Source organism: Lepisosteus platostomus, chromosome 18 (assembly GCF_059453375.1).
Source record: "Lepisosteus platostomus isolate fLepPlt1 chromosome 18, fLepPlt1.hap1, whole genome shotgun sequence".
Lineage (NCBI taxonomy): Eukaryota > Metazoa > Chordata > Actinopteri > Semionotiformes > Lepisosteidae > Lepisosteus > Lepisosteus platostomus.
In genome coordinates, this window is record NC_142628.1 from 7,768,531 (window position 1) to 7,780,948 (window position 12,418).

General features: G+C 42.0%; 1 protein-coding gene across 5 annotated transcripts in view; it reads right to left on the reverse strand.

Moving 5' to 3' along the window:
• dennd5a (DENN/MADD domain containing 5A) overlaps positions 1–12,418 on the reverse strand; it is a 58,163-nt gene that overhangs the window by 20,021 nt on the left and 25,724 nt on the right. For 3 of the 5 annotated variants that reach the window (XM_088611972.1, XM_088611973.1, XM_088611970.1), the window contains 4 exons: positions 9,349–9,536; positions 6,177–6,494; positions 2,763–2,978; positions 1,950–2,184 (listed from right to left, as the gene is read on the reverse strand). In XM_088611972.1, the coding sequence (XP_088468098.1) occupies positions 1,950–2,184; positions 2,763–2,978; positions 6,177–6,494; positions 9,349–9,536 (957 nt within the window). Of the gene's footprint in view, positions 1–1,280; positions 1,371–1,949; positions 2,185–2,762; positions 2,979–6,176; positions 6,495–9,348; positions 9,537–12,418 lie in introns of all 5 variants that reach the window. The other 2 variants (XM_088611969.1, XM_088611968.1) reach the window with 1 other exon arrangement.

The window sequence follows — 12,418 nt, forward strand, 5'->3', positions numbered from 1 at the left end:
AACACGGGTTGGAGCCTGTGTCATGTCACTAGCTAGTCGGCCGAGGGTCTCTCAGCTCTCAGTGACACAGTGACCCCTGTCACATCCTGGGCACCTGCAGACTTTCACTGCTGCTGGCAGAAGTGTCTCTCTCAGCATCTCTTAAAAAATGAGAGACTCAAGCCAGGCTCCCACCTGGGTGGGCCAGAGGAATCCACCCACTCTTCCTCATCACCTGAATACGGTCACGGCACTGTCGGCGAGAGCCAGCCCAGCTTGATAAGAAAGGAGGACTATTTTTGTCACAGCCTCATGATTAGGAACAGACCGACAGTGCGATTCTCATGTCGAGGCTCTTTGCTACAATCTCCTGCAGGGATCGTTGCCGAGAGCCGAGATGTGAAAAACACACAATCAGCCGTTCCAAATCATGGGGTCTGTCACAAAAATAACTGGCGATGCTAAATTACAAAAATAAAGACCTGAGTGATATGGTCTGAACTGTGCTGTGAGTCTTTCTACAGGCTTCTTCAGGAACACTGCTTTGGAAAACATACATGACAACAAAGCCCAATAAACCCACTGAGATAACTGGGATGTTAGTAGAGATAAGTAATTTGTTGTTTCTATAAGAACTTTGAAATGGTTAGTAATGTGCATGCATACAGTACATTATTAATAATGACTCCTTCCTTTCTATTTTCAATGCATTGCACAAAAATGCAATGACAAAATTCATTATCCTTGGATTTCAATATTTGTGGTATTTGGTTTAAGGCAGCATGTCATTCTGAATAACTTGTAAAAAAAAAAGTGGAAATTATTTTATACCAACACAATGAAACCAAGAAAACCAGGAGGTTACTGAGATGTAATAGTTAAAACATTCACTGATGTTTGATTTGCTGTGATGTTTACAGATCTAAAAATACTGCAAACGCATCAAAGGATTCCTTTTCCAACCACAACGCAATAGTAATAAAGTTTGTTTTATATAGCACCTTCAAACGTGGCTTCTCAAAGTACTCATAACTTAAAGCATTTAAAACATCTGATGAACTACGATGCCTATGAAAAAACACAGTAACTTATCATGCAAGTCAGGAGTCATTTAGGCAAACAACAGTTTTGTATATCTCAGTACCCTAATTTTCAAGCAGATCATATACAAAGCAATGAACTCATGTTATGAGGGAATGGATCAAACTCAGCCCTCCTCTAATTGTCATAATGTACTGCAGGCACACACAGACACCACCACCCATGAATTGTGCGGATCAAATAAAACAGCATGTAATTACTAATGTGAGCCTTATAGTTCTCCAGTCCAATGGAATGTGGTACAGGGGCTACCAGATCGATTTTCTCAAACCGCTTTTTTAGATGTGCATCTGAAAACAGCAAGGGAACACAAAGGTAAGTCTTTCATCACAAACATGTCAGATTACAAAGTAGGTAGGGGCACCCATTAAAAAAAAACACTGCATTAATACCTTTATCAGTGTTCAGACTTGTGTTTCTTGTGCTACCATGTCTTCAAGGAAAGGCACTACTCTGCCAGTAGTGACTCTGTCCTTCCCTTCTAAGTGCAAGCTTATCCTTGGAAATTTGTACAGTATTTTTCAGCCTTTCTGTTCTTAAACTAAGCATTAATTTGATTGACTGTGGTTTCTCACAATTTCTATATCATTCTGTTGTACATCCATGTTTTACTATTATTGTCCGTAATCTTTCTCCCTGTAGATTTTAACCATGGTATAAATTATTCTAATTTTTAAATATATGCATGAACAGGCATCTCTGAGTGCTCAGTTTCATATCAAATGACAAAATTACATTATCTTATAAGCACATGTACAAAATGACATTGGATGAAAACACATAAAAGAAAAAAGAATCCAGCGATCTGGGCACAGTGCCTTTCTGGGCCTTGTCAAAAGGTGGCCAGTGTCGCGCGGAAGGGGCCTAACCTGCTTCGTCAATCATCGTGCACTTCTGGTACATCGACGTGCGGAGCGTGGGCGTCCTCACGTTCAGCATGCGGATCTTGTCCACCCTGGAGTCGAAGACCCTGAGAGTGGGCTCTTTGTCCTCGTCGTCGTGGCACAGGATCTTGTTGTCGATGAAGGAGGCAAACATCTGCGTCTCCAGGAAGCGGGACAGGAAGGGGAGGTACGGCTCGGGCTGGTCGGACAGGAAAGAGGCCTGCAGGCAGAGCGGCAGGGGACGCCGTGAGGAACGAAGGCCCCCCAAGAAGCCAACGCTCAACCGAGGCAGGTCTCACCACACAGGTCTTTAAAAGGAAACTGGTCCCACAAGAACAGTGCTTCCCAGATGGATTTTCAAAATGGGCTGCAGGAGACTGGCAGCGCCTGGGCTGTAGTCAATTTGGTTTATTTTCTGACACGGCAAATGAGATGAAAAACTTCACGGAAGTAAATCAACATAAATGCATGCGATTAGTTTACATTGTCATCTGGAAAGAGACTTGGACGCATTTCTACAGGCAACCCAAACTCCACTGTTTACGCCGAGTAATTCCCCCCAAAATCATAGCGGTCTCCCTTCTTACAGGCACTGTAAGAGAGTTAACTGTTAACTGAGAGTTAACTTCATGGTAGAGAGTTAACTGTGATACATCCCTGACGAAAGAGAAAAACAAGAAAACCAGAGCAGGCACCGAGGAACATCACGTTCAAGCCCGACGCCCACAAGCTTTTGATCCGACAGAGCGGCGTTAATGGGAGTTTTGGTTCCCTGGTACGCTTCATTCTGGGACTCACTTTATCGAAGTTTTGCATCTGCTCCCTGTTGCTGAACCAGGACTCCTTGTCCTGGCTGGGCTGGATGACGAAGACCTCGTAGTCGGCGAACATCTGCGTGAAGCGGTTGGCGAAGACCTCCCGCACCCGGATGTTGAGCTGGTGCATCTTCAGCTCCTCCTCCTCACACTGCACCTTCAGGTCTTTATTGCTGCTGGCCTCATCTCTCACTTCCAGCTGGGGGGGGGGGGGGGCGAAAGTGTGACCGGGGCCTCACATTAACAATAATAATAATTGCTTACACTTATATAGCGCTTTTCTGGACACTCCACTCAAAGCGCTTTACAGGTATTGGGGACTCCCCTCCACCACCACCAGTGTGCAGCCCCACCTGGATGATGTGACAGCAGCTATAGTGCACCAGTACTCTCACCACACATCAACTATTAGGAGGAGAACAGAGAAATGAAGCCAGTTCATAGGTGGGGATTATTAGGAGGCCATGATTGGTAAAGGCCAATGGTATGTTTGGCCAGAACGCCAGGGTTACACCCCTACTTTTTTTGAGAAACGCCCTGGGATTTGTAATGAACACAGAGAGTCAGGACCTCGGTTTTATGTCTCATCTGAAGGACGGATTACTTCAGTCAGAGCTTCACGCATTTGATTGGGGGCAGATTTTTTTATCCCCATGTGAAGAAACACAAAGCCCTTCGCCCTCTCAGAACAGACACTTCTTTTAAAAAAAAAATGTTTCCTTAAAGTCTCCTGAACCTATGGCATAAGCGTACATTTAAAAAACAAAACAATTATGGGCCTTTCATCTTAAATTATAACACAAACAACCCCCACACTGTAACAGAAATCTGTTCAAAATTTCTCTCATTTACAAGGATTTATACTTTGGTTAAATACAACGTACTCCTTCCGGTTGCACTCCTGCTAAGACATTTGCGGTATCCTCAATGTACAAATATGTATTCACTCCTCATTTAACAATGACATAGAAAAAGATTGAGGGTGCTTGAGCTCATAGAACAGCCACCAGAGAACTAGGCCCCTAGGGCTTACAGGGTGAAAAGGAGAAACCCTGAACAATGCCAAACAATGACAATGGGAAAGGGGAGGAGAGGAAGGTAGAAGCAGTTAATCACCCAAGGGGGTGTGATAAGAGAGGGCAGAGGTATTTGACAGGCTGTCCTGCATTGCCCCTTGGGTGAGTTTCCTGACTCAGTAAACCCAGCTCTGCCTCAAACAATCCCTTTCCCCGTGGGGCTTTGACTTTTCAATAACCCTAAGCTTTCTGTTCCTTCTAGCCTTACCCATTTGAAAGACAAATATAGGGAGGCTGCCATTTATAGCGGAGGCTGCTGACAGCATAGCTATTTTAAGATGGCAAGGCTATTGTTATCGAACCTTTTTGGAAAGAAAAAACAAACCACCCCTCAACACGCAGATCAAGCTGTTTACACTCTTTAAAAGGGCAGCTCTGTTGATCACTCTTCTGCCTTTTCTTCTCTGTGAAGTGACTAACTGAACTAAAAAAAAAAAAAAAAAAAAAGACACCGAGCATGTAAACTAAACCAGAATGAAAAGCAGTCCATTTCTAGGTAATGTGACTCTGTTTTCCTAAGGTGAAAACAGGGCTCCTAGATTTCTGGGTGGGGCTCTCAAAGCTTTCCTGGTGGATTACAGGACTGTCCCAGCAAAAACCGGACACAGACACTATATTTCTGGGTCACCACGGATGTCTAAACTGTACTCATTACTAATCTGTCAATCTGGCAATAATCTGTCCAGTGTTTTGGTCTAGTCTGTGGAAATTAATACCATGGGCACTTTCCTGACAATGAAAAAAACAAACAGAAATGTATGTCGTCTGGAAAACATCTCTTTGAAAACATTTCTGCTGACTAGGAACATTTTCTCTCCTGTTTCACTGAATCAAATCCAAGAAAATAATTGAAGAATTGAAGAAGGTTTGGCGTTTTATACTTTAGAACACCTTTTTCCATAGTAATATGTCCTGCTCCACATTTCCATTTCATGAAAAAAAAACACTTTATTTATAGTTTGTTATATCTTAATCTTTAAACACAATTTAAACATTTTAAATGATGCTTAAATGAAGTCTTAAAATGAAGCTCACAACTGGTATGAATAAAGCATATGGCTCAATGCCTATTAGAACTCCAGCTATACAACATACACAGTACATGATATCTACAGAACCTGACAAATTTGCACTACTATCTGGATGCTTATATCAATAAGCAAGGAACGGTGCAACAGAGACGTGGCTGTGCCTGTAGGTTCTTAGGACAGCTGTCTTAACTTGGCTGGATTACAGTTTTCCGAAAAAGGGTGGCTGCCAATTTGGCTGATTAATTTTTTTTTTAAAACAACAAATTAGCCAAGGTTGATACAGGAAGACGTTTTTTATGGCTGCAGGTGCCTGCAAGCACTTCATTAGGCTGTAGGACTGGCATTGAGCAGCACACAAATTAAATCTTTCTTCACAACGTGCCATTTGGGTAAAAAACACACGCAGAAACAAAGCCTTCAGTGAGGTCCTCTGTTTCTTACTCTGCACGATTTCCCTGAATTCCCTACAGCACTGCTCTGAACAGCACCTGGATTTCAAAGGTCTTGCCCAAAACAGCTGAACACAACAAACTATTAACCTACATTAAAAGGTAATTCGGGTAAATGGGTATTTAATAATTTCGGTTTTTTTGCAACAATAACTTTGATTTTTAGCTTCAGAAACCAAATTAAATATTTACAAAATCTGATAAAAAAACCAACTTCCTTAAATAATCTGGACTTGACTCCAGGCAAAGTGACACACTAAAGGATGCGTTATACAGTAACCCAGGTTCATGCCTTTTACCGCTGGCACTGAAGGAACAGCGCATGAGTGGGTAGCTTGGTCAAGTCATATCTAACGATCACTGGAGTCGGATGTATTCAGAAACTTTCAACAGTAACTGTGTTTTCTGATTCTGTATTAAGAATAGCTTTATACAAAGCTATATGATAAAAGGACTTTGGAGTTTTAAAAATTCTGTTTACAAAGGGTGATTTCCAGGGCTTTTTTCTATAAGGAAACAAATTCCAATTTCCCATAAACGGTCTTGAGGCCTAAGTCTAGCCAGCTGCAATGGAGGCACATACTGTAAGAAAAGAACAGACTGAATATGGATTTTATTTAAATCAAAACCTGAATCCACATGTCAGCTGCAAACTCAAAATCTCAGGTCCTGCTGGAGGCCCCTTTGTTTGCTGGGAGATTTATGTTGAAATTTATGTGGAGAACTAGGTTCGCAATTCGACTCTGGCTGGAAAGCAGAAGGTTCTGCTCCACTCTAGACCACCCTGAGCTTGACTGGGGTCAAGACGCAGAGCTCTGCAAGCAGCCCCCCAGACACCCACCTTCTCCAGGCTGACCCCTGTCCTCTTGACCAGGGCCTGCAGGCGGGCGATGGTCTCGTTCTCCTTCAGGAGGTGGTAGGAGTTCAGCGGCGAGCCCGCCAGGTTGCCGTTGCGCTTGTCGGAGGCCACGTCGCAGGCCCGGAAGCCCTTCAGCTTGGACACGCTCTCGCTGCAGTGCAGGCTGCCCTCCGGAGGGATCCCGAACGTCATCAGCACCTCCGACACCTCCTGGATGAACTCCAGCTTGTTAGGGAACTGGGGCAGGTCTTCGGGCAGCTCTATGAAGTGGTTATCAATGTCCACGAAACACAGGTTGGCCTGAAATAAAGGAGCAAGACGATATTATGCTGGAGATGTTGACAACTGACGTCCCACAATCACAGCGCTGCAATTTCAACGTTACTACAAAGGTTTTTTGTACAATATCTCCATCATGTCGCATGCCAGATCACAACACATTCCACAACACAACACATTCCTTCTCTTTACTGACTTCTGCCTGTGGAAGCTTGCAAAGTGAATAATAAAAATATACTTATACAACAGAAACTAAGTTACTATTGTTTGCAAACAAATACCAAAAATAAAGAGCCTCGCGCTCGAAACACATCTGAAAACCAGTTCTGCCCAGTAGGTGTCGCCACACTGCAACACACAGAGGAAAGGTACATACAATTCTCTCAATTTTTCTTTCCTTATGCTCAAATTATTGTTATTATTATGTACATATCAGTACAAAAATCTAAAATCCCAGTACAACACAATAAGGTATACAATAAGCACAATAAGTAAGGTGGCCTCATTACAATATTAAGGATAACAGTCCAGCATTTAGTTTGATGGAGCCGAAAGAAAGACAAAATACTTCAGGCCATTTAATCAACCTGCCTGCATATCAGAGCTCACTCTGACACAAGAGTGACTATCAGAACTGTAACAAACCGACATCTGTGAGACCAAATCTGGCAAACAGCTCTATGTCATAAATATAATAACACACAGATGGGGGCTGTCAGCATTTCACTAAAATTTTCTGCCAGAAGGCCAAAACAAATTACTGTTCTTGATCCATGGAGATAACAGAGAGGTGAAAAACCCTAAAGCTGAAATTGCACCAGGATGGATTGTCAAAGAAATGAGTTCCACCCTGATATGCGATTTTAAACACAAATCCTAACTTTTCACTTTTGCTGTAAAATGTAGAAAATCCCTCCCAAAATGTGAATTTCTGAGATTTTCTCTCTGTAATGAGCTTTTTATATCTATAAAAATATATTTCTAACTACAGACATCATCTCAAAGAGCTTGCTTTTGGAACAGTATGTCGCAAACACATATAAAAATAAAGGTTTCTGCGCGGGGCAATTTGGACAGTGAAGGCTGAGGTTTCATGAATCACTTCTGCTGTTCCAGCAAGTTACCTCCACTGACCCTTGTCCTGGAAAATGTGGCCTTAATAAGACTAAATATTGCTTATGAGAGGGTTGCAGATTCATCCCAGTTAAGTTACATTATAAAACCAATCACAGAATGAAATTGAGAACTTGTATGCCCATTCAATTGTCAAACTTGTCCCTTTTATGTGGGATCCAGCTCATTATAGAAAGCAGGCAGGCCTGATTAAGGAGCAAGGCAGGTTAGAGTCATAGGCAAACAAGGAATTGCTGTCCCCTGGACAGAGGGTACCTGGAATGGTAGGGATCTGGTACAAACCTTTGCCTAGATCTCAGAATTCATCCTATAGATCAGTGATTGACAACCCAGAACCATGGAGCACTACATTTCTAGCACTGTTGAGAACTTCCAAGATTTCGTCACATGCTCCCAAGACAGGATGGATCTAATGGTTCAGATAGGAGTGCCATACAATATGGACTGCTCCCATTCAGGCAGATTACTTTGGAAAATAAGCATTCAAGTATAATATTTTGAGGAATTTAAAAATCAAAATCAAACTTGGGAGAATCATATGCCAATGTCAGGCAAGTGAAAACAATTTCTCATCTTCAGTATATCTACTCTAAACTTCAGCACATGGTCATAATTAATTAATAATTGCTTACACTTATATAGCGCTTTTCTGGACACTCCACTCAAAGCACTTTACAGGTAATGGGGACTCCCCTCCACCACCACCAATGTGCAGCCCCACCTGGATGTTAGTTTTACTTTTACTGATCACATGTGTAGCGTAAGACAACGGCATTGCAAATACATAGAAAGGATAGATGCAAAGCAGAGACACTGAACAGATGATAAACAGATTAAAAATTATTTGCTATCAGACTTATAGGCCTTTGCTAAACGCAACAGAGATGTACGACAGTAGTTTTACCCAGCCTACGCAGTGCAAAATAAGAAAGACAAACATTCACTTAAACAGAGAAGGAGAAAGAAACTCCCAGAACAATCAGGATAATTATATAAACTGTCTAATCTCCTCTTCAGGGTTAGGACTCCTGTGGATATGGTAGACTAGCGTTTTTATAATCCTCTTTAACAGTCCACTGAGGATCCTGGCATTTTTAAAAAGAAAACAGCAGCAATAATTCTGCTGTTAATACTGATCAGAACTACAGACTACTGCCGGGATCTGTCATATTTTAAGACACTCGACTGGGTGTTCAGGGGGTGACACAGTGGCGCAGTGGCCAGCATTGCTGCCTGGCAGTGCTGGGGCCCTGGGTTCAATTACAGACCAGGGGTGCAGTCTGAGGGTAGCTTGTATGTTCTCCCCATGTTCACGTGGGTTTCCTCCGGGTACGACGATGTGACAAAATACTTCAGACCTTTAAATCAAAGCGCCTGCATGTCACAGCTCCCTCTGAGACTAAAGCGACTGTCTGAACTATAATGAATCGACATCTACGAGACCAAATCTGGCAAACGGCTCTATATCATAAATATAATAATGTGCAAATGGGGGCTGTCAGCATTGTGCTAGAAGCCCTGTGACGGACTGGCGTCCCATCCAGGGTGTACCCTACTTTGTGCCCATTGCTTGCTGGGATAGGCACTGGCTCCCCTGCGACGCTGCACTGGAAGAAGCAGAGAGAAAATGGACGAGCGGACCGACTGTGTGTACAACGTGCAGGACGGGGAACAGCGGCTCCTTCGGGGCGGAAATCGACAGCGCGATTCGGGCGACGCGGGGGCCAACGGGACGCCTCACCTCCTGAGGAAGCTCCAGCTTGGAGCGGTCGTCCTGCCCGTTGGAGTGCAGGCCCATCAGGTACGGCACGGGCGCGTCCAGGAAGTGCAGCAGGGATGCGGGCAGGATGGGCACGTACACGTGCTGCCACTGGAAGGGGAACATCAAGGCCGTGATGCTCTCTGCCACCGTCATCAGTCTCTGGTAATCTGAAAGACATCACCCGACACCGTCACCGCTGCCCACACGCGCAGAGAAACAACAGCGCCAGGGAAGAGGCGCTCAATGAAAGAAAGCCATTCCTAAAATACCGCATACTCCATTTCCCAAGATATAACCTATTCTCAAAACAGACAGCATAATCTACCCCCCGCGGCTTAATCTGGCACTCGTGTTCATGAAGAGGGACTTTCTGGTTCTGCCGAAGACGGAAGCTAATTTCGCTTCGGCACTTCAACACAAGTCAGAAGAAAACAGTAAATAACCGTCAGAGTGGTTGCTGTTCCTCTCAGGTTTTTTTTTTTTAAATGACACCACCCTACAAGAAACACTTTTATGAATCAATATGCAACAGCCAGCAAGATTTTGGTAGCAACACTGGAGGACGCTGGATGCTGTGATTTCTGCAGGAATAAGAATAAAGAGTTAACATGATTTAGATTTCTATCCTACATCTACCCATCAAAACATCAAAGTCTTCCTTTATGTTCCTTACTTATAATGCACTAAAGCAACCCAATTATAAACCAGACATGGGGAAAAAAAGGTTTTTTGTAACAAATTGTATAGCACTGTGGTGGGTTAATACACAGAACATCTTGCAAATCACAGTGGTAATTTGTAGCTGCACCTGATAAACCAATCCCTGAGTATCAGGACAATGTAATCAGCCAGTGCATCAGGGAGCAAAATGCTCTAAAATTCCTGCAGGAGCATTTAGAGACAATTGAGACTATTTCCTGTGTAACATGTACACACAGCAAACCAGCTAAGCTCCTAGATAGCCTAGCTAGGCTATTTCCCACGGCTTCATCATTTCTGAATCGAATGGATATGCAGATTCCAAAACAGAAGCCAGCGCTCTGTGGTTGAATATTTTACATTAATAAGACCTCTTTGTTTTCCAAATGCTTGTGATGTGCATTATTCGACTGCTACTTCAGCTCAGATGTCCATGGAAGATTATATAAGATACAGTTTTATTTTCTATTTCAAGTGTCCTCTTACCTAGCTCATCACAGTTCACTACACAGTTAAAAGAATGAGGATGCCTATGTTCTTTTCAATCTGTATGACACAAAGAAACCCTTTCTTCCTGCCCTTCCTGCTCTTCCCAGATCTTCTCCTGTTATGAATTCATCACCCAGTAAAAGGGCGATGACTCAGGGGCAGGAGTGCAAATTCATCTTGGCCACATCATCCCAGAGAAAAAAAGAAAACAGGCCTTTTCAAAAATACATTTTTAAACTACAAACAAACAGAAGCAGGTTCCAGGCTGGCATTTTCTTTTGTCAAGACTGAGAAACAAGTGATAAAAGTGATTGACAAAGGTAAATCACTTGAAACAGAGACCAAGAGATAACTATTTCTTTCAATCTAGTACGGTGTAAATACAATATCCACCCCTGTCACAGTGCAGCATATTTTCTGGAAGGGCTTTCTACACAGATGAAGGTACCATTTGAACTACAATTATAGTCAAGTGAAGAGGTGAGTAATATATCCGTAAGACACATAATTACTTAATTGCAGTTGATATTTAAAGTGTTACCAAGAAAACCATCATCTGAAAGCCATCACCTTGGGTTCATCTGTCTGAGAGACTAGAATTACGGTACTATTTCTAGACAACCGCCAGTTGAATTTTTTTCGCTCACCAAGGGTGGCTATTTTAGCATCGTTCGACACTTCATCTAATGGCATTACAGTACTTTTCCTTTCAGATTTAGTTGGCTTAATTCTTGGGAAAGCTTTGCAAAAAAAAAATCTGCAGTGTTAAGACTTCTGAAGAAAAAAAACGATGATGTAATTTCTAGCCAATCATATTTTCTCTGCATCACTGACATCCTCCTTTTCAGAGATTCGTTGCTTAGCAACACCTCAGCAATGCACCTGACAGGCTTTGCTGTTTTCCACTAATAATTTGGCATTTATTGTAATTCTAATGAATAAATATCTCCTTGGAACCCAACACTGACACATTTTGTTCTTTATTTAATTCTTTAACATCATCAGAGGCAAGACCCTATAATTTTTAAAGTGCTAACTGAACAATAAATGTAAAAAATTACTAGACATGCACAGAATAAAGAATACTCTTGGATTATCCAATTAAAATTAGAATTATCAATAAATATCACATTTTCCAAAAATACTGTAGGCACAAAACATTCACCTGCATTCCTGCATTAGGAAAATAAATGACTACTTTCGCTACAAACTGCTGCTGTAGACTGATTTACTTTAAACTGCCTTAATAAGAGCTTCAGTATTTAATTCTGCTTTTTACTTTCTTCTGTTTACATATAGCACGAATAAAGGCTTAGTTTACACTTTTAGCTAAAATTAAGACTTGTGAGAAAATAGTATTCCCAAACTGAAAGCAGAAAAAAATTACTCTGATTTCTTTCAAGTTGCAGTGGTGTTGTCATTGATCATAAAAGACAGTTCTCTTCAAAGTAAATTCTCAAATGCCTATTTCTACAATTACAAGTACAAGTACAATTATGTTTAATGTTTTGTGCTTTTTTGGTGTGTTAGAAAAATACTGATAAGCAAATACTATAGTACTGTATTTAAAATCAATTTCAGTAAATTGTGCCATAAAATAAACATTTGTGCCACTGACAGGAAACAGATAATACTTATCCAAGCCCTGAACCTGGCCTGTATTTCATGCCTTTTTCAGTCAGGAGATGTGTATTGACAGGGGGAATAAGAAAGCTATGCAAGACGTGGTTTCTGAACACCCAAGGAGACGGTTTTACAAAGCAGTAGGGTTGTTTATTCAATTTCCACAGCGGAATTCACCCAGACAAGCATGCCACTTTCAATCTGACGATTACTTGATGCTACTATAGGAGACCAACTG